A 20,428-nucleotide genomic window follows, 5' to 3' on the forward strand; every position below is an offset into this window, starting at 1 on the left:
AACACTGTGTATATAATAATAATAAAAAAAAAAACTTTTATACTTTCAAAATCAGATTTATTCATTTTTATATATGAATGTTTTACCTCAATGTATGTACATCTGTGACCTCATGTAGCTAGGTGCCCAAGGAGATCAGAAGAGAGCATTGGATCCCCTGGAACTAGAGTTACAGATGGTTGTGAACCACCATGTGGGTGACCAAATCTGGGTCCTCTGCAAGAGCAACAGGTGCTCGTAACCACTGAGCCATCTTTCTAACCTGCTATCACCCTTTTAAGAATTTCTTGGGTGTTGGGGTTGGAGATTTAGCTCAGTGTTAGAGCGCTTGCCTAGCAAGTGCAAGGCTCTGGGTTCAGTTCTCAGCTCTGGCAAAAAAAAAAAAAAAAAAAAAAAAAGTGAGATTTGGGGGCTGGAGAGATGGCTCAGTGGTTAAGAGCACCAACTGCTCTTCCAGAGGTCCTGAGTTTGATTCCCAGCACCCACATGGTGGCTCACAACCACTTACAATTATATCTGGTGCCCTCTTCTGGCAAGGACACATGCAGGCAGAACACTACATACATAATAAATAAATAAAACCTTAAAAAAAAAGAATTTGTTAACAGCCAGATGTGGTGGTGCATGCCTTGACTCCCAGCACTTTGTAGCGGAGCCAGATGTTTCAAAAAAACAAAATAAATAAGTAAATAGATACACACATCTCACAGGGCTTTTATTGAGTGTGATTCCCCTCTAACTCCCCCCCCCCAACCCCAAGAGGGTTTCCCTGTGTAGTCCTGGTTGTCCTGGAACTTATTTTATAGACCAGGCTGCCCTCAAAGTCACCGAGATCCGCCTGCCTCTGTCTCCTGAGTGCTGGGATTAAAGGTGTGTGACACCACCAGTGACTGTCCTGACTTTTTAAAATTTCATTCTTTTGACTTTATATGTATGGATGTTTTGCCTGCATGCATGTCTGCGCACTGGGTGCATGCCTGGTGCTTGCAGAGGCCAGAAGAGGGTGTGAGATCTCCTGGAACGGAAATTACAGAGTTGTTAGCTGCAATGTGGGTGCTAGAAACTGAACCTGGGTCCCCGTGGCTTGGTGATGTTTGCATTTTCTTCTAGAGTTCAGAGGGCCTCACAAAGAGGCCCCCTTTAGGAAGGGATGTCTGAGAAAAACTTTCCTATTGCATTTCCCTCCCCTTCCCAGGGTTGCTAATCTAATCGGCCCTCCTGGCCTTGGCTGCTGAGGAGGTTCCTGTCCCTGGGTAGTGTACTGAGAAGGAGGCCTGGGCAAGCTTCCCAGGCTGAGGAAGGAGGACTAAATGAGCAGATTAAGGCCTAGCGGCTCAGGGCTTGGTTTTGGGGATCAAGCAGGCCACCTGCAGGATCTTACTGGGTGATTTAGGACATTTACAGATCTGTCAGTGCAATCAAGAGGCGCATGTGTAATAACAGCTGCGATGTAGATGTAGTTCATGGGTCCAGCATAAGGGTTGGTATGCAGGAAGTCCTGGGTTCCATCCCCAGCACTTCAAGAAAGGAACCAACCAACTAACAGGCGAGCACGCAGTTGCTTCTGTAGGTTGAGGATTTAATACGTAAACATTCATATGGCTTTGGGCACTTAGCTTGACACATCGTTGGTACTCATTAACTGGTAGTTGTGCCCTTTTGAGTGTGTGTGTTGAGGACTGACTGAATCTGGGGCAATCTATCATTGAGCTCAACTCCGTCCCCAGTGGTTGTTTCTGTCTCTAATTTCAGTTTAGCAAGCATTTTATTTATTATTCTTTTATGGAAACTTTCTCATTTGGGCCTCCCACCCATCCAGCCCCACTTTCGATCTGTGTATGGATATTTTTCATTAAGGGAGAAACTGAAAATGCTGCCGACTCAAGCGGCGAAACTGGTTCTGCAGTAGTCGGTTTCTTCCAACCCAGCTGGGTCTCCGTACCAGCTTGGCCCAGTAGGCCGCAGCAGGCCCTCCTCGCCTCTGCACGGGCCGCTCAGCGCCATCTTTGAACCTGGAACCCACGCCTCACTTCCTCACTTCTTTATGCCTCGAAGAGCTGCTCCAGACCCAGACATGGCCTCTGTGAATAGGATAATCCAAAACCTCTGCCTTTTTGTTGTATTTGCTGATATGAATCTTTATAGTTTCCTTCTCGGCCTTAAGGGCGATGCTGTTACCAGTTCAAAAATGGCGCCGTCAGCCTCACTTCCTCTTATCGAACTTCCGCTAATGGAGGCAAAGCCGGCGGAGGTCACGTCTCAAGGCGCCGGCGCGAATGGGCGGGGCTGTCGCCATGGCAACGCGCGCGTCGCCCGGGCCCTTTCTGCGGGTTGGAAGCGCTGAAGCTGCTACGCTGGCTGCTGGCGGGGCTGGCGACGCGAAGCGGCCCGGGAGGCCCGCTCCCCTGCAGGACGAGACCCTGGGCGTGGCGTCCGTGCTCTCGCAGTGGAGGGCCGTCCAGGGCATCCATGGGGAGACGGTGAGGGCGCGGGGCCCGCGCTGGGTGGCCGGGGCGCGGCGTGGGGTTTTCATACTTTAATGCAAAAACTAACTCGAGGTGCTTTCACGGTAGACTTTCCCCAGTCTCCGAGGAGAAAAACAACAACAACAAAACCCTTAGGACTCCACGTTGTTGTTGTTAAATGACATTTATTTAATTTATGTGAATGTATGGGGGCATGCTTGTGCCGTGGCACCTGTGGAGGTCAGAAGATAACTTGACACAAATTAGCTCTTTCCTTCACCGCGTGGTCCTGGGAACCCAGCTCCTGCTGTCAGGCTTGGCAAAGTGCCTTCCACCCGCCCAGCTATCGTCAGCCCAGCACCACGTTTTGAAAGAGTTTTCGTGAATGGTAGGGTAGCTGTTAGGCATTTTAAACTGAGTGGTTTTTGGAAAGGTCAGACTGCATCTTAAGGGCTAGCTAAAAACGGTTTTCTAGTGTTTTGTTTTTCGAGACATGGTTCTCTGTATAGCTCTGACTGCTCTGGAACTCATTCTGTAGGCCAGGCTGGCCTCTGTCTCTGCCTTCTGAGTGCTGGGATTAAAGGCTTGCACCACCACTGCCCCTGCTACAGTGTTCTGGTTTAATAAAAACAAACCAACAAAAACCATTCCAATAATGAGATAAGGGAGCCCTGATGCTATCTGACTTTTGGGGTACTGAGGGTTCATCAGCTGAGGACGTGGAGATAGCTGCTTTCCTGGAATTTATTTGGGACAGTTACAAGGGATACAACTTCATATAAGTCATGACAGGTAGGGGCTGAGGAACTGTTCCCAACTGGACCTGGAGTTGCAGAGTGGGTCTCACTGAGACATGGCATTTGAGAAGAGACTCAGGAGAGAGAGCACTGGCTGACTGTGGAACTGGGGTCAAAGCACATTTGTTGGAGGCCTTGGGAGGGGCTGGAGAGGACTTGAGGAAAAGGGAGAGGGGTCCGTGTGAGATCAAAGAGGGTAAGTAGAGGCAGGTCAAATAAGGTCTTGCAGAGAACTCAGGTTCTTCATCTGAGTGAAATGATCCTTACCAGAGTGTCTGCTACAGTGCGTCCAAGAAAGCCGTGGGATGGGCAGCTAGTCTGGCTCCTACCCAATATCAGTGGTGTCTGTGCTGTCCTGCTTTTGACTGTCTTGAGCCCTTCAGTCTCATGCTGTGGTCTGGTCTGGCTTCCAGGGCCTTCTCCATGCCATGGGACAGGAAATCACCTTTGGTGGAAAGCAGGGAGCATGGCCAGTTCAGTGTATGCTGAAGTATCATTGCAGCAAGCCTGGGGACCTTCACGGACCTCGAAGATGCTCTAAACAGCTCTTGCTTGCTGGGGATTTAGAGTTTAGAAGATTCAAGGTTGGATTTCTTTTTCCTCTTAGAGCAAACCAGAATGTCATTAGTTTTCCTGTGGATAGAAGTTTAGAGCCCCTGCTACACAGTGTGACAGCCCGCACCCTGGAGGGTGTCTCTTGCTTCCTGGGGAGATTCTTGAACTTTTGATTGTATTTTATTTACTGATTCTTTGAGCATGTGTATGGCCACAAGACAGTAGGAGTTGGTTGTTTCTGTCTACCATGTGGGTCCTGTGGATGACACTCAGGTGTCTAGGCTTGGCGGCAAGCACCCCTGCCTGCTTTATTAGCTGTGAGGATGTTGTAAGACGTAGGAGAAAGTGGCAACTTTTTCTCTAGGTATCGGTGGTTTATGTGAAAAATTTGGATTGTCAGAAAAATGGAAAGCTACACGTGGGTGGCACACACTTGTAATTCTAGCACTTGGAGAGTGGAAACAGAAGAATCACAAGTTTGCAGCCAGCCTGGGGTCCATGAGAACTTGTCTCAAAAACAATGAGCAGGCTGGAGGGGTGGTGGCTCAGAAGTTAAGAGTCCTGGCTGTTTTTCAGAGGCCTGGGTTTGTCTTCTAGAACTAACACGGTTCTAATCTGACTCCAGTTCCAGGGGTCTGAAGCCCTCTTCTGGCTTCTGCAGGCACCATGCACACGTGTGGTACACAAACATACATGCCAGGTAACACGTCCACATACATAAAAATAAGTAACAGCAACAAAAAGAAATGCTTTCTGCTCTTCCAGAAGACCTGACTTTGGTTTCCAGCACCCAGGTTGAGCTACTCACAGCTTCAGGGTGTAGCAGGCTTTCTTTTGGATTACCAGCCTGCTCCCAATAAAGACATGGAGACCATGGAGACTTAATATTAGTTAGGGATGCTTGGCCTCATCTTATGTTTGTCCCATTGACTCTTTTTTTTTTTTTTTGCAGGTATCCACCTGCCTCTGCCTCCCGAGTGCTGGGATTAAAGGCATGTGCCACCACTGCCTGGCCCCATTGGCTCTTAAAACTTAAATTAACCTGTTTTCTTCATCTATATTTTGCCTCTAGGCTTTTTTTTTTTAACCTTTCTTTCATTCTGTATGTCCTACTCTGTGGCTTGCTGCCTGGTGGCTGCCTGGCTGGCCCTGGGTGTCTGTTTGTCTCTGTCTCTGTCTCTCTCTGTTTCTCTCTCTCTCTCTCTCTCTCTCTCTCTCTCTCTCTCTCTCTCTCTCGCCCATGCACGTAATTTAGAAACTTACTTGTGGGGCTGGAGAGCTGACTCAGTGGTAAAGAGCACTGGCTGCTCTTCCAGAGGACCGGGCTCAATTCCCATCCTCCAACGGCTGCTCACAACCATTTGTAACTCCAGGATTAAAGAACTTTTAAAAACTTAATTTATTTTTACATTTCCTTTTAATCAACTGTTAAGATGTTTCCAGTCAGCCGGGTGGTGATGGTGGTGGTGGTGGTGGTGGTGGTGGTGGTGGTGGTGGTGGTGGTGGTGTGGTGGTGCATGCTTTTAGTAGGTGGGTCTCTGAGTTCGAGCCAGCCTGCTCTACACAGTGAGTTCCAGGATAGCAGGACAGCCAGGGCTACACAGAGAAGCCTTGTCTGAAAACAAAACAAAACAAACACAAAAAGATGTTTCCTTCCTTCCTGTCAGGAAGCCTGTGTCAGTCAGTGCTGTAAGTATCTTTTAACCCTGGCAAATTCCTCTGGAGAAGTTGAACACAGGCATGTGGTAATATGTGTATGCATTTTAGCAGTGGACTAAAGAGAAAGCATTAATGTCTTTTCTCCATTTTTTTGTTCTTTAAATTTTTGGGGGGTTTTCGAGACAGGGTTTCTCTGTGTAGCTTTGTGCATTTCCTGGAACTATGTAGCCCAGGCTGGCCTCGAACTCACAGAGATCCGCCTGGCTCTGCCTCTTGAGTGCTGGGATTAAAGGAGTGCACTACCACTGCCTGGCTAAAACATTTTTTAAATTAAATTAAATTTATTTTATTTTTTTGGTTTTTCGAGACAGGATTTCTCTGTGTAGCTTTGCGCCTTTCCTAGAACTCGCTTTGGAGACCAGGCTGGCCTTGAACTCACAGAGATCCGCCTAGCTCTGCCTCTTGTGTGCTGGGGTCAAAGGCCTGCGCCACCACCACCTGGTTTTAATTTAATTTTTAATTATTTCATATGTATGGATGCTGTGTTTATACACCACATGAGACTGTAGAGGCCAGAATGGCGTCAGGTACCCCTGGGCTGTAGAGGCCAGAATGGCGTCAGGTACCCCGGACCTGGAGTTGCAGAGGATTGTGAGCTTTTGTGTGGGTTTAGAGAATTGAACTCACGTCCTCTGGAAGAGCAGTCAGTGTGCTGAATTGCTGAACTATTGTTCTTGCACCATTATTATTGTTTTATTATTTTATTTTTATTTTTTTGAGACAGGGTCTCCCATATACACCTGGTTGGCCTGGAACTCACTTTTTAGTCCTGGTTGGCTTTGCCATCACAGAGATCCACCTGCTGGTACTAAAGATGTGTACCACCAAGACCGGCTTTTTTCTCAACATAGGCTGCCTAATCTGTTCAGAGCAGGAAGGGTTTTGGACATTGGTTTGAGATTGGGTTGGGAGTGCATACTCTTCTTAGGGGCTGGGCCTTGTTCCCTAGTGGTGTGTGTTAGAGTCCTTATGGAAGGTACCGTTGCTTCTGTGAAAGCACAGTCTTGCTCCCCTGGGGGCCTTTCGAATGCAGGTACTCGTGCAGATGGAGCCACTGGGACGGGACGCCTAAAGAATTTAACATGTGTGCACATTGCCTGCAGCCTGCTGTGACCCTGGACAGCAGGTGTGTGGTGTGACCTGGGAATCTGTTTTTATGGACTGCAATGCTGAGCCATTAGCAGTTAATAACAACTTCGCTCAGCCTGCTGTCAAAGCACCAGAGGTCTGTCTTATCAGAGTGTGGGTTGGTAGCCAGATGTGGTAGCTGGTGTCTGGTTCCATTGGGGGTGGAATCAGGTATTCAGGGCCAGCCTTGGATACCTAAGGAGTTTTAGGTTAGCTTGGACTACATGAGCTCTGTCTCAAAAAATTGTAGCCGGGTGGTGGTGGCGCACGCCTTTAATCCCAGCACTCGGGAGGCAGAGGCAGGTGGATCTTTGTGAGTTCGAGGCCAGCCTGGTCTACAGAAAGAGATCCAGGAAAGGCGCAAAGCTACACAGAGAAATCCTGTCTTGAAAAACCAAAAAAAAAAAAAAAACCCAAAACCAAACAAAAACAAAAAAAGCCCACCAAAAACCCAACAAACAACAACAACCCCCCCCAAAAAATTGTAAAATAGAATAGTGGTAAAATATACATGTAAACCAGGTGGTGGTGGTGCATGCCTTTAATCCCAGCACATGGATCTCTGTGAGTTCAGGCCAGCCTGGTCTACAGAGTGAATTCCAGGACAGCCAGGGCTACACAGATAGACTCTATCTCGTAAAACCACCCCAAACAAAAAAAACCCAAACCAAACCAACAACAACAAACCAGGTAACCAGTGGACTGGAGAGGTGATGTCTCAGCGGATAGGAGCACTTGTTCTCAATTAGGACTCGGTCCACACAGCAGCTCACAGCAGATCTTGACTCTAGCTCCAAGGCAACTGTTGTCTCCTGGCTCCTGGACACTGTGTACATACATGTATACAGGCAAAACACACATACACATAAGTAAATAAGTCTTTAAAAAACACATGTAACACATGTTTTTGAAACTGGATCTTGGTATTTTGCCCAGGCTTTCCCAAATTCCTGGGTTAGCTGGCTGGCTACTCCATTATGATCTTTTATTTTTATTTTGTGTGTTTATTTTTTTGCGTGTGTGTGTGTGTGTGTGTGTGTGTGTGTGTGTGTGTTTGGTACTAGTGTAAACATAGCTCACATGTGGAGGTCAAAGGACCGTGGGTGTCAGTTCCCTCCTTTCATTATGGAGGTCCAGGCGGTCGTGCTCTGTGGGGAGTACCTTTACCTGTTGAGACATTTTGCTGGCCTCCATCCTGCTCCTTTTTGTTTGTTTGCTTGTTTTTTATTTTTCAAGACATCGTTACTCTGTGTAGACCAGTTTGTCGTCAAACTCAGATCCGCCTGCCTCTGCCTCCCAAGTGCTGGGATTAACGGCGTGCACCACCACCACCGCCAGCACCACCACCACCGCCAGCACCACCACCACCACCAGCACCACCACCACCAGCACCACCAGCACCAGCACCACCAGCACCAGCACCACCACCAGCACCACCAGCACCACCAGCACCACCAGCACCACCAGCACCACCACCAGCACCACCAGCACCACCAGCACCAGCACCACCACCACCACCGACACTGCCACTCTGCCCCACCATGTTCTTTCCAAGAGTGCATTCACTTCCATTTAGGTGCAGGCTAGCAGCTCCAGAACTTTTTCTCCTTAGTGGACACTGAGCTAGCTTTTTGAGGGAGAGATGGAGGGGTGGAGTGGGGAGGGAGGAAAGGGCCCTGTGTGCTTTCCTCCCTCCTACAGGAACCCAGGAAATATGAGTGAGCAGTTTTTAATCTTCCCATCCCATGGACTGTGGGGTGACTTCTGCCACCTGAGTGAGCTTCTGGGGTCTCCTCCCCTGGCAGGCTGGGGGCTTGGCTTGTGTTTCATGGCACATGGCGCCCCCTGCTGGAGCCTGTGCCCTTAAGTAAATCCGTGGCTCATCCTCTTGGTACCACTGCTTTAGTGCTGGGATGACAGGCATGCTTCGTGCCTGGAACCCTCCTCTCTGCAACATTGTTGCTCAAGCTGATCTCAAACTCACGAGAATCCTCCTGCCTCCACCTCCTGAGTGCTGGGATGACAGGTGTGCGATGCTTTTGTTTCTAGACCCTCCTTAAGGCAGTGTGAAGAAACGGACTAACCACAGATGTGCTCCCAACCTGGCCAAGGAAGGGCGCTCCCTTGGGTCAGGACTTTTGAGTAGCCCTGTGCTGCAGAAGCACTCAGAACTGAGTTTGAGCCTACGGTGTGGGTCACCTGGTAGAATCCTTGTCTAGTATGCAGGAAGCTGGGCATTTAATTCTCACCACTGAGTAAGCTGGGTGTGGGAACATACCTGTAGCCCCAGGGAAAACAGGAGGCTCCCCAGTTCAAGGTCATCTTCAGTTCCAGGGTGAGTTTGAGTCCCTTGAAGTGGAGGAGGCTGCGCGCGCGCGCACACACACACACACACACACACACACACACACACACACACCCCAAGTTCCTGCGCGGGAGGGAGGCTGGATCTGGTTGCTGGTTCAGCTGTGGAGTGCCCTTAGAAGTCTTGTCCTTCACCCTGGAGCGAATAGGTGGGAGCTGGCTGTACTGCTGTCATTGCGAATGTCTACCACAGGCTCACACACGGCTATGGTGGGCTCTTCGAACACATTGTCAAGACCAGTTGCTTAGATGTGATCAGAAAAGAGGGTGAAGGGGCTGGGTGTGGCCCTGGGCTCCACCTCAGGACCACAAAAATAAGTATGCCAGTCAGCAGTGGCACATGCCTTTAATCTCAGGTAGAGAGCCAGGCAGATCTCTGTGAGTTCAAGCCCAGCCTGGTCTACTAGATGACAAAGCTAGTTCCAGGACAGCCAGGGCTGTTACAAAGAGAAACCCTGTCTGGAAAAACAAACAAACAAAAAGACAGGGTTTCTCTGTGTAGCCCTGGCTGTCCTGGGACTCACTCTGTAGACCAGGCTGGCCTCGAACTCACAGAGATCCACCTGCCTCTGCCTCCCGAGTGCTGAGATTAAAGGTGTGTGCCACCACTGCCCGGCACAAACAAAAAGTTTTAAAGAAAGTCTTATGCTTCCCAATCTGGTTTATACTTGCCATGTAGCCAAGGGTGAACTTGCGAACCCCCTGCCTCCACGTGCCATACGGTAGGATTGCAGGTGTGAGTCATTGCCTTAGGGTTTGTATTGCTGTGAAGAGACGCTAGGACCTCAGTAACTCATGAAAACAGTTCTTTGAGGTGGTGGTTCACAGTTCCAGAGGCTTAGCCCATTGTCTTCATGGCAGGGAGCATGGTGGCTGGGAATATGGCTGTGGAATTCTACATCTGATACAAATCTCACAGGGTGTGGATTGAGCAGATATGAGGCTGCAAGGCCCACCCCCACAGTGACCCACTTCCTCCAACACAGCCATACCTCCCAGTAGTGCCCTCCCAATGGGGTCGGTCGTTTTCTTTCAAACCTCCACTGTCTTTGTGTTGGTTTAGACGCATCCTTTTTTTTTTTTAAGACAGGGTAGCCCTGGCTGTCTTGGGACTCTGTAGCCCAGGCTGGCCTAGTACTCACAGAGATCCGCCTGCCTCTGCCTCCTGAGTGCTGGAATTAAAGGCGTGCGCCACCACCCAGCAACATTATTTTCATGGCAACTTCGTAACTGTAACTTTGCTGCTGTTATGAATCATAATGTAATGTAAATATCTGACATGCATTCCTCAGAGGGGTTGTGAGCCATAGTGTTAGAACCACTGCTTTAGAATGTGCTGACTGCCCAGACACCTGTCCCCAGCCCCTGTGCTGGTCAATCTTGACTATAAGGAGCAGACACCAACCCAAACCAGCTCATGGCAGACTCCTTGTGGTGTGTCCCGGGACACACACCCCCCCCCAATGGAACATGCAGCTGATTCTGAGAGAGGCAGAAATTGGAATCTGCTATCATTATCATTCTGTGGCCATGTGTGTGCAAGCTCATGTGTGCGCACATGTGTGGAGGCCAGAGGAACCTTCCAAGCTTAGACCACAGGTAGGAGCTACAGGGTTGCTTGGCTCCAGCCTCAACCTGAGGCTTTGCTTGGGCTCCCTGGAATGGTTCCAGCAGCCTCCACACGGGCTCCTAATTTTCCCTTATACTTGTGTCTGAAGGGGCTGGCAAGGCCTTCTCCATGTCCCATGTGGCTGGCTGTCGAGCTGACCCCTCAGGTCCTCTGCCAGAGCCAAGCACCTTTGTACTGGAACCTTCTCTTTTTATTTGTGTTCTCCATTTATGTGCCTGGGACCAAGGGTCCTGCATGTATGTGGTCTTCCCTGTTGTCTGGCAGGTAGTAGCAGGTCAGGGCATGTGTTTTCATCTACTCCCCAAACACGTGTGAAGTGCTGGGTGGGCATGGGGAAATGGTAAGGTGGACTCTTTTTGCCCACTGGGAGTTTGGGGCAGGTGTGAAGTTGATAAAACAGACAGCTGGCTGCCAGGGACAGCTGTCGGTCTGTGTCCCTTGTCGCTGGGAAAGGCATTGCACTCAGGTTCCAGGGCCTTGAGGTCCTGGAGGGGCTTTATGTGCAGAGCTTTGGTGGGGGGCAGTGGTCTGGGCCTCACTCCCAAGAGCCTCTTGGTAAAGACAAGGTGATAAAGGTGGCTGCACCTTTGGTTTGATGCCTATTCCCATGTCCATTGAAGTAGGGATGGGGCCTGTGCAAAGGTCGCGTGAGGGTCACAGGAGTGGTGGTTCCCCACTGACTTGTGGAACAAAGTCACCCCGTTCAGTTAGTATTTGTTGTTGGGTTAACATGACAGGCCAGGGTCATCTGCAAGAGGGAACGTCAGTTGCTGAAATGCCTACATCACATTGGTCTGTGGGCATGTCTGTGGGCATTTTCTTGATGAAAGATTATTGTGGGAGGGCCCAGCCACTGTGGGAGGTACCACTCTCACAGGTGGTCCAGGCTTGTAGAAGTAGCTAGATTCTTCTGTGGCCTCTGCTTAAGTTCCTGTCTCCAGGTTTCCACCTTAAGTTCCTGTCTTGACTTCCTTTGAAGATTGTGGTAGTTTGAATGTAATTGGCCCCCACAGTCCCATAATCCTATAACATCATAGGGAGGGGAACTATTTAGAGGTGTGGCTTAGTTGGAGTGGGTGTGGCCCACTGTGTCACTGTGGGAGTGGGCTTCCAGGTTTCATATACTCAGGATACCACCCAGCGAGTCAGTCGATTTCTGGCTACTTGCAAGATGTAGCACTCTGAAATCCAGCACCATGTCTGCCTGCACGCCTCCATGCTCCCTGCCATGGTGATAATTGACTGAACCTCTGAAACTATAAGCCAGCCCCTCAACTAAACGTTTTCTTTTAAGAGTTGCTGTGGTCCTGGTGTCTCTTTACAGCAATAGAAACCCTGACTAAGACGGTGATGGAGTCTTAACTGTAAATAAACCCTGTTCTCCTCAAGGTGGCTGGTCAGTGTAGCAACAGAGAACAGGCTAGGGCAGTAGACCAGGCTGGCCTCGAACTCACAGAGATCAGTCTGCCTCAACCTCCCCAGTGCCGGAATTAAAGATGTGTGCCAACACATACAGCCTGCAGTATGTGCTCCCAACCACTGAGCCATCTCTCTAGGACCCCCCACCCCCGCCGACTGTTTTTTAAAGTAATTTTGTGTGTTTGTGCCGATATTCGAGCAAGTCTGAGGAAAACTTTCAGGAGTCGGTTCTCTCTTCCTACCATGTGGGGTCTGGGAATTGAACCCAAGTCACTGGACTTGGCAGCAAGTGTCTTTACCCATGCAGTCATTTCACTGGCCCCTGACCCTGGTTTTAATCTCCTTTCAGAAAAGTTGCCAGACAGCCAGCATTGCCACAGCAGAGGCATCTGCCCAGGCCCAGACACATGCGGATGCCCAGGTGCAGACAGAGGCTCCTGAGCCAGTGGCCATGGTGCCTGCTTCCCAGCACGACACTCTCAGGCTCGCAGCCTTTCTCCGGAGGGTGGAGGTCATGGTCATCCGGGAGCTGAACAGCAACTGGCAGAGCCATGCCTTCGATGGCTACGAGGTGAACTGGACAGAGCCGCAGCAGACGGTAAGGCTGGCCTGGGGTGCTGCCGTCCCTGAGGTCCCAAGGCCTCTTTAGATCTTGCTTTGCTTTGCTGCACCCAGTGAGAGTAAAGCCAGTCCCTCTGGTGTGGGGCTGACTCACCCTGGGAGGAGGAGGTGGCCCTTCAGGGAAGCTGTGACCATAATGAGAGCAAGTGGCTGAAGAGGTGTGGGGTTTGCCCCAGGCAGCCTGCCACTAGCCTGGTACCACCCTAGGGAACGAGCTGCTGTGGTCTCTCCTCAGGTCAACTGTATTACTGTTATCTTCCCTTCATAGATGAGGTTGGGAGAGGCTGAGTGTCTTGCCTGGAGCTGCACAGCTCTGAATTACCTGAGCTGGAACCTGACCCCTGGACTGTGTGCTAAAGGCACCAACATGTCTTGACATTTCTGCTTTGGAGGCACAGTTCCAAGCTGTCCCCAGTGGATGGGGTTGGTCTCCTTGTTTTATAGTGGCCTCAGGTTACCTCACTTCTCCCAGCTCTGCTCTCAGTGTGACAACTGAGAGATTTGGGTTTTTCAAGGTTTTGAAAACAGGATTTCTTTGTATAACAGCCCTGGCTGTCCTAGAACTCGCTCTGTAGACCAGGCTGGCCTCGAACTCACAGAGATCCACCTGCCTCTGCCTCCAGAGAGTTGGGACTAAAGGTGTGCGCCACCGTCACCAGGCTGTGATCTTTCATTTTGGTTCTACAGATTGAAACCAGGGCCTTGTGCGTGTTGAGTGTACACTCCACCACTGAGCCCTGCCTCAGCCATACATACATGTATATCTACTTGTCTGTCTGTCTATCTATCTATGTGGACAGGGTCTGATGTAGCCAGCTGTCTGTCCGTCCATCCATCTATCCATCCATCCATCCATCCATCCATCCATCCATCCATCCATCTATCTGTCTGTCTGAGGATGACCTTGACTCTCTGACTTTTGCCTCTCCCAAGTGCTGAGGTGGAAGGAAGTGTTGGGGATTGAATCCAGGAATCAAAAATCAAGAACATTCCAGGCAGTGGTGGCGCACACCTTTAATCTCAGCACTCGGAAGACAGAGACAGGTGGATCTTCGTGAGTTCGAGGCCAGCCTGGGCTACAGAGTGAGATCCAGGACAGGCACCAAAACTACACAGAGAAACCCTGTCTTGAAAAGCCAAAACAAGCCGCCGAAATAGCTCAGTTGGGAGAGCGTTAGACTGAAAAGCCAAAACAAACAAACAAATAAACAAACAAATAAATGAAAATAGAAATCAAGGACATTTCTTGCCCACCATGGTGTTACACATTTGTTGTCCCAGAACTGAGGCTGGGAATCCTGCCTCAGAAGAAGCCGAGGCCTTTTTAAAAAGGTTTATATGATGACATACTGTTTTGTTTCTTTCCCAGCCTGCCTCTGCCTCCCGAGTGCTGGGATTAAAGGTGTGTGCCACCACAGTCTGGCTTGTTTTGTTTCTTGCTCAGAGCCCAGGCTGCCATTCCTCCTGGGAGTGTGACGGTCACTCAGGTGTGCCACCTGGCTGTAGGGTGTGCTTTTTTTTTTTTTTTTTAAAGGTTTATCTTTTTTTTTTTTTAATGTATACAGTGCTCTGTCTGCCTGTTTGCCAGAAGAGGGCCCCAGATCTCATTAAGCATGGTTGCTGGGAACTGAACTCTCTGGAAGAATGGCCAGTGCTCTTAATCACTGAGCCATCTCTCCAGCCCAGATTTATTTCTTTTGATTTGTGTGTGTGTGTGTGTGTGTGTGTGTGTGTGTGTGTGTGTCTGTCTGTCTGTCTGTGTATCTGCTTCCATGTCTCTATTTGCCTGTGGGTATGTGCACTTGAGTATGGTATCCATGGAGGTTAGAAAGGTTGTCACCTTTTAGAGTCATAGTTACAGGCTGTTGTAGGTTGCCTGATATGGGTGCTGGGAATTGAACTCAGGTCCTCTGGAAGGGTAGTACATATGCTTAATCTTTTTAGCCATGGTTTACTTTTTTTTTTTTTTCCTTTTGAGATAGGGTTTCACTGTGTAGTCCTGGCTGGCCTGGAACTCATTATGGGGACCATGCTAATCCCGAACTTACAGATTCCCCACTTCTACCTCCAGAGGTGTGCATCACCATGACCAGCTACAGTTTGCCTCTTAGTGTAAACCTTATAATTAAAAGTGCCCAGATGGCAATGCATATAGGCTCATGATTTTCCCCATGGAAAGGAGTTCAGGGCCCAGGTCACGGAGCCGCATGAGACAGAGCCATGCCCTCCTGAGGAGTCTCCTTCCTTGGCCTTGTCCCTAACCATTTTCTTGAAGGCATCTCTGCAGTGGCTAACTCTGGTAGGGTGCAGACTTCAGCTTGTTCATCCGCAGGCACATGACAGGCTTACCTGCGTTCACTGGCTTGTGTTCTCGGCTCGCCCGGCAGGCCGCCTTGGCAGGAGTCCCGGTCTCTGGGGGCTAGGCCTTGCCTTACTGCTATTTCACCTTTGGTTTTGGTTTACTTACTTATTTTTGACAGCTTAAACAGGAGTTATTTAGCAAAGCAAATGTTCCAAAGACATATTGGAATGGGCTGCCCCAAGGCAGAGTGTCTTTTTTATTTCAAAAACAAGGAACAGCAGGATCTCACTGTGTAACACTGGCTAGTCTGGAACTCACTATGCAGACCAGGCTGGCCTTGAACTCAGAGATTCACCCACTTATATAGCCCAGGCTGACCTCAAAGTCTTGGCACTCCCTTCCTCAGACTCCTGGGTATTGGCATTGCAGGCATGCCTCACCACACTAGTGGGCCAGTACTCCTTGGGTCTCTGTCATGAGTGGGACTGCTGCTGTGTGGTCTTGGGGTCCATCAGCCATGTACAGTGGACATGTGTTCCTGAAGGCTTTTCTGCAGGGCTGGGATCTTGCCTTGGGCCAATCATGAGATTAGGAGGTGTGGAGCTTTATACCTGAGTTTTGGTTCTCAGCTAATATGGTCCACTCCCCCAACCCCATCCCAACCCCCTCACCCCAACCCCGTATCTGTGGGGACTGTGACCATCTCTTTTGCTGCTCCCACCTGCTGGGGAAAAAGACTCTAAATCAAGACTACAAGATTTTGGGAGACAGGGTGTGGAGCCAGACATATTGGCCCATATCTGTAACAATCCTAGCACCACGAGACTGAAGCAGGATTGCTGTGAGTGTGAGGCTAGCCTGGGTTATCTATTGAGACTCCCTACCTAGTGTGTAACAGTCCATAATAAAATCGGCATGCTAGCCTTTCTTAGGTGTGCAGGCCACTAGAGTTCAATGTCGTCCTGTGTGCAGCTGCTGCCACCAGCCAGCTTCTGCCTAGGTGCTGAGCCCTGAGACTCTGGCTTGCAGCTGCATCAGCTGCACTTCTCAGGCGCTTTCCAAGGCCCTGGAAGTACCTGCACTACATGGATGGGAGGTGAAGGCTATTTTCTGTCTTTGGGGGTGGGAGCCATGTGGAGACAGGGTCTTGTTAGGAAGCCAGCCTGGAACTCACTCTGTAGTTCAAGCTGGCCTTAGAACTCATGCAGTCCTCCTGCCTCAGCCTCCCAAGTGCTGGGATTATGTGCTGAGCCCCACGCCTAGAGTAGTCTTCCTTTGGGCTGACCAGTGGGTGTGGGCAGCTTGTAGGCCTCAGTCTGCCTAGGCTTGGGTATGATTTTCCTGTGCTACCTTGAGGCTACCTACTAGACCAGTGGTTCTCAACCTTCCTAATACTGTGGCCCTTTAATATAGTTCCTCATGGTGTGGTGACCCCAACCATAAAATTAGTTTTGTTGCTACTTCATAACTGTAGATATGAATTGTAATGTAAATATTTGTGTTTCCCAATGGTCTTAGGTCATTTGACCCCCGAAGGGGTTGTGACCCACAGGTTGAGAACCGCTTACTAGATGGTTTTAGTGCTTAGGGCTAGGATTGTCCTGTCTCTGTAGGTGTCCTGTCTGCACACCCTGGTCTACCCCCCAGCCCAAGGGCAGGGTCTGCATGTGACCGGCATTTCCTGGAACTCCACAGGCTCTGTGCTGGCCTGTGCTTATGGTCGGTGAGTGACATCTGGGGTGTTTGGGAAATAATGGAGACCCCTAAGACTTGTTTGGGCCTCTGCTTCATTAGCTTCAGGGTAAAGGGTTAGGTAAAGATCAAGGGAGGGGCTGAGAGCCCATGCCTCAAGGCCCACCTCCCCACCTGGCAGTGAGCCCTGAGCTCATGTTGGCCACCAGCCATTACTCTCTTGCTGGATGCTCTGTGGACCCAGAAGGCATAGATACACACTTGGGGTCTGAGAACCCTTTTCCCTACTGTAGGGTCTCACTATGTAGCTTAGGATGGCATTGGTCTCTTTGTCTCAGTGCTGGAATTACAAGGGTCCTTCCTCTGCTTACAGTGGGCTATTGATCGCCCAGCTCAAAGGCAGAGTCTGCATGTGACTAGCAATTTCTGTTCTACCCAGGGTGTACAGACAGGGCACCTGCAGTAACATCATACCTGGCTTGGGAACTCTTTTCTGGAGAACATTGTGCCCTTTTGAGTGTCAGAGAGGAACCTGTGACTATATATGAATATGCCCACAGTACAGAGTCTGGGTGTAGAGGGGACACAGGCTAATTTTTGCAGGGGTTAGTGGGGCAGAGATGGAGGAAGTTCTGGGAGCCCTGGAGGTCACTCAAGCATGTCCTCATGCAGGCTAGATGATGGGGACTGGAGCACGCTCAAGTCTTATGTGTGTACCTGGAACCTGGACCGCCAAGGCCTGAACCCCCAGCAGCCATCAGCAGTGGTGGAGGTGTCTAGTGCTGCCATGTGCCTGGCCTTTCATCCCACACAGCCCTCACACATTGCAGGTAAGTGCCTAGCCTTCCCCAGGATTCTCTTCCCAAGCTTCTGCTTCCTACCCAGCTCCGGCAGCCAAGAAGCTTTTGGCTGGCCTGTCAGCTTCTGGCCAGGGCAGACCACTTGGGAGTCAGCGAGGTTGCCCTGGGCCTCTGGCTTGTCTGTAGCTGGGGGATAATCTGCCTGTGTGGACCTGTGAGGGGTGTGGAGCTTAGAGGAAGGAGTCATCTGGAACGGGCTGAGTCTGGCTGTTTAAGAAGCGGGATGAGAAAAGCTGGATAAAGAGGTGGGCTACTCAGTGCTGACAGATGTGCCTGCTGGAGGGGTGGGTTGCTGGACATGGGCCTCAGCTTTCTGCGGGGAATGGTCCCCAAGGTGCAGCAAGGAGGGGGCTGAGTCTGAGCCCCAGGAACTAGGATGTTCCCCCTCAGGGAATACTCAGCAGAGGCCTTTGTTCTGACTACATGGCATGGAGGGTTGCTGGGTGTGGCTGAGCTGATCCCAGATCCTGCTTACCCTCACAGGGGGGCTGTATAGTGGTGAAGTGCTGGTGTGGGACATGAGCCGACCCGAGGACCCACTGCTTTGGCGCACAGGTCTGACTGACGACACCCACACAGACCCTGTGTATCAGGTCAGGAGGCTGATGGGGGGAGTAGGAGGTCACTTCCACACCCTTGGAGGGGGTGATGGCATCAGCTGCTTCAGGGAGTTGGTGGTTGGACAGCTGCCTGGGCATTCTTGGAGCCCCAGTCTGAGTCAGCTCTCCCACTGGTTGCCCTCTAGGGCACAGGGCTTTGCTCCAGCCTCCTTCCTACACAGGTGGCCTGCGCCAGCCTTCCTGGACTTCAGGAGCCTGTACCGCCCCTGGCTCTGAGGGACAGCTGGGGGAGGCTGACACTGGGAGTGCTCCCCTCTCCCCTGCCCCATGCTTTGTGATCCCAGGTGCTGTGGTTGCCTGAACCCCGGCACAGCCACCGCTTCCAGGTGCTGAGTGCGGCCACTGATGGGAAGGTGCTGCTCTGGAGGGGCAGTGGGGCGGGCCAGCTGCGCCTCTCCAAGGGCTTTGCCCTGGCCGTGCAGCAGCTGCCGAGGAGCACCAAACTGAAGAAGGTGAGGACGTGGGCCCGAGGACAGTGGGCTGTGGGCCCGTCTGTGCTCTTCCCTCTGCCCACTGGCTGTTTATGGTCACTGCCGTTTCTCCACAGCCACCCCGTGGAGAGACTGAGGTGGGGGTGACATCAGTGGCCTTCTCCAGCTTCGACTCCAGCCTTTTCGTTCTGGGCACAGAAGGTGGCTTCCCCCTCAAGTGTTCCCTGGCAGCAGAGGCAGCGGCTCTCACTCGGACGGCCAGCTCTGTGCCCCTGAGGGCCCCTGTGCAGTTCACATTCTTTCCTCATGGTGGCCCTGTGTACTCTGTGAGCTGCTCCCCCTTCCACAGGTAGGGCAGCCTGGGCTCACCACTCGGGCACAGGGAAGGCTACCCTGCCCCAAGTTTTTCAACACCGGCACTCTGGCTCTTTGGACTTTGATGGTGGTGGGTCCTGGGGCCCATCTCCTTTCTTAAGGACTGGCCTCAGATGTGGAGGCCAAGGGAATTTTCCACAGGCAGACAGCCCAGGAGGTGCGGGAAGCAGCGCCATGTAGGCTTCTCTCTCTGCACTGTCTAGGAATCTCTTCCTGAGTGCTGGGACCGATGGCCATGTCCACCTGTACTCCATGCTGCAGGCCCAGCCTCTCACCTCACTGCAGCTCTCTCACAAGTACCTGTTTGCCGTGCGCTGGTCCCCAGTGCGCCCATTGGTTTTTGCTGCTGCTTCTGGGGAAGGTAGGTAAGAGCCACACGACCTATTTTAAGTCATGTGATGAGGATGGCTTTTATCCAGGCCACTGGCGCCCACCACAGGGCCCACGGGGTAAAAGTGCATGCTGGAGCCTCTCCCAGCTGTGGTTTCGAGTTTCTGAACCTCTCCCTGCAGGTGATGTACAACTGTTTGACCTCCAAAAAAGCTCCCAGAAACCCACAGCTTCCATAACACAAACCCAAGATGGAAGTCCCGTCTACTGTCTGGAGTTCAACAGCCAGCAGACTCAGCTCCTGGCTGCTGGTGATGCCAAGGGCATGGTAAAGGTGTGGCAGCTGAGTACAGCCTTCACAGAACAAGGGCCCAGGGAGATGGAGGACCTGGACCAACTGGAAGCGGAAGTAGCTACCTGAGGGCTGCGAGGAGCAGCAGGGGTGGGGTGTCCCTCCAGGAAGGCTGTGCGCTAAGCTGGATAAAGAGGAACAAAAACTTTTAGGGGGAGAATTGAGTCCTTTATTTGTCTTTTACATGAAAACAGAATCTGGGGAGGGAGGAAAGAGAGAACAAGATGAGCCAGCTGCTTTGATTCTAAGTGGGAATGAGGGCAGCTGGTTCAAACAGGGGTTTGGGTCCCACAGCAACCTGGTGATTGTGATTGGACTGTAAGCAGTTTACTGAAGCACCGTTTTCTACAAAGTCTTACCCCAAGCTAAGCAGGCCTATGGCTACACTGGAAAGTAACACTGTCTGGATATTAGGAAGTGACATGCAGTGGGGGACACAAGGCAAGCAGTGTGGGTCAGGCTCACCTATGGGAGCCACGGATCAATTCACAAAGAGGGAGCGGGTGAACTCGACGTAGTCGAAGGCAGTGGGGAGTTCACGGCCTTTGCCATCCACATATGGCTTCATGTGGGAGACACAATAGTCGGCTTGTTCCCGGGTCAGATTCTGGAGGAACAGTGGTACAGTCAGCTCAACCACGACAACACGTGCCCATAGGGAAGGCGTTGTTGAGCCAGGCCAGATCTGCCAGCAGACGGGCTTCTGTGTGTGTGTGTGTGTGTGTGGCCCCCTTCAGCTTCAGTTGTGCCCAGGAACCTGGGCCCTTC

General features: G+C 51.0%; 2 protein-coding genes across 3 annotated transcripts in view; one reads left to right on the forward strand and one right to left on the reverse strand.

Moving 5' to 3' along the window:
- Positions 1-2,291: 2,291 nt before the first annotated feature.
- Positions 2,292-19,824, forward strand: Dync2i2 (dynein 2 intermediate chain 2). 2 transcript variants are annotated; one of them, XM_036183323.1, is made up of 9 exons: positions 2,292-2,480; positions 12,427-12,675; positions 16,614-16,723; positions 17,365-17,522; positions 18,036-18,145; positions 18,457-18,624; positions 18,720-18,952; positions 19,182-19,339; positions 19,491-19,824. In XM_036183323.1, the coding sequence occupies exons 1-9, from the start codon at positions 2,295-2,297 to the stop codon at positions 19,727-19,729; spliced, it is 1,611 nt and encodes a 536-aa protein (XP_036039216.1). In that variant the 5' UTR covers positions 2,292-2,294; the 3' UTR covers positions 19,730-19,824. The 2 variants fall into 2 exon arrangements, with proteins under 2 accessions (XP_036039216.1, XP_036039217.1); XM_036183324.1 differs by having other exon boundaries at positions 18,499-18,624.
- The window catches only part of Sptan1 (spectrin alpha, non-erythrocytic 1), an 87,244-nt gene continuing 86,622 nt past the window's right edge, over positions 19,807-20,428 (reverse strand). The window contains exon 58 of the mRNA XM_036183326.1: positions 19,807-20,267. Within this exon, the coding sequence (XP_036039219.1) occupies positions 20,142-20,267 (126 nt within the window). The 3' untranslated portion in view covers positions 19,807-20,141. The remainder of the gene's footprint in view (positions 20,268-20,428) is intronic.

Source organism: Onychomys torridus, chromosome 4, assembly GCF_903995425.1.
Source record: "Onychomys torridus chromosome 4, mOncTor1.1, whole genome shotgun sequence".
Lineage (NCBI taxonomy): Eukaryota > Metazoa > Chordata > Mammalia > Rodentia > Cricetidae > Onychomys > Onychomys torridus.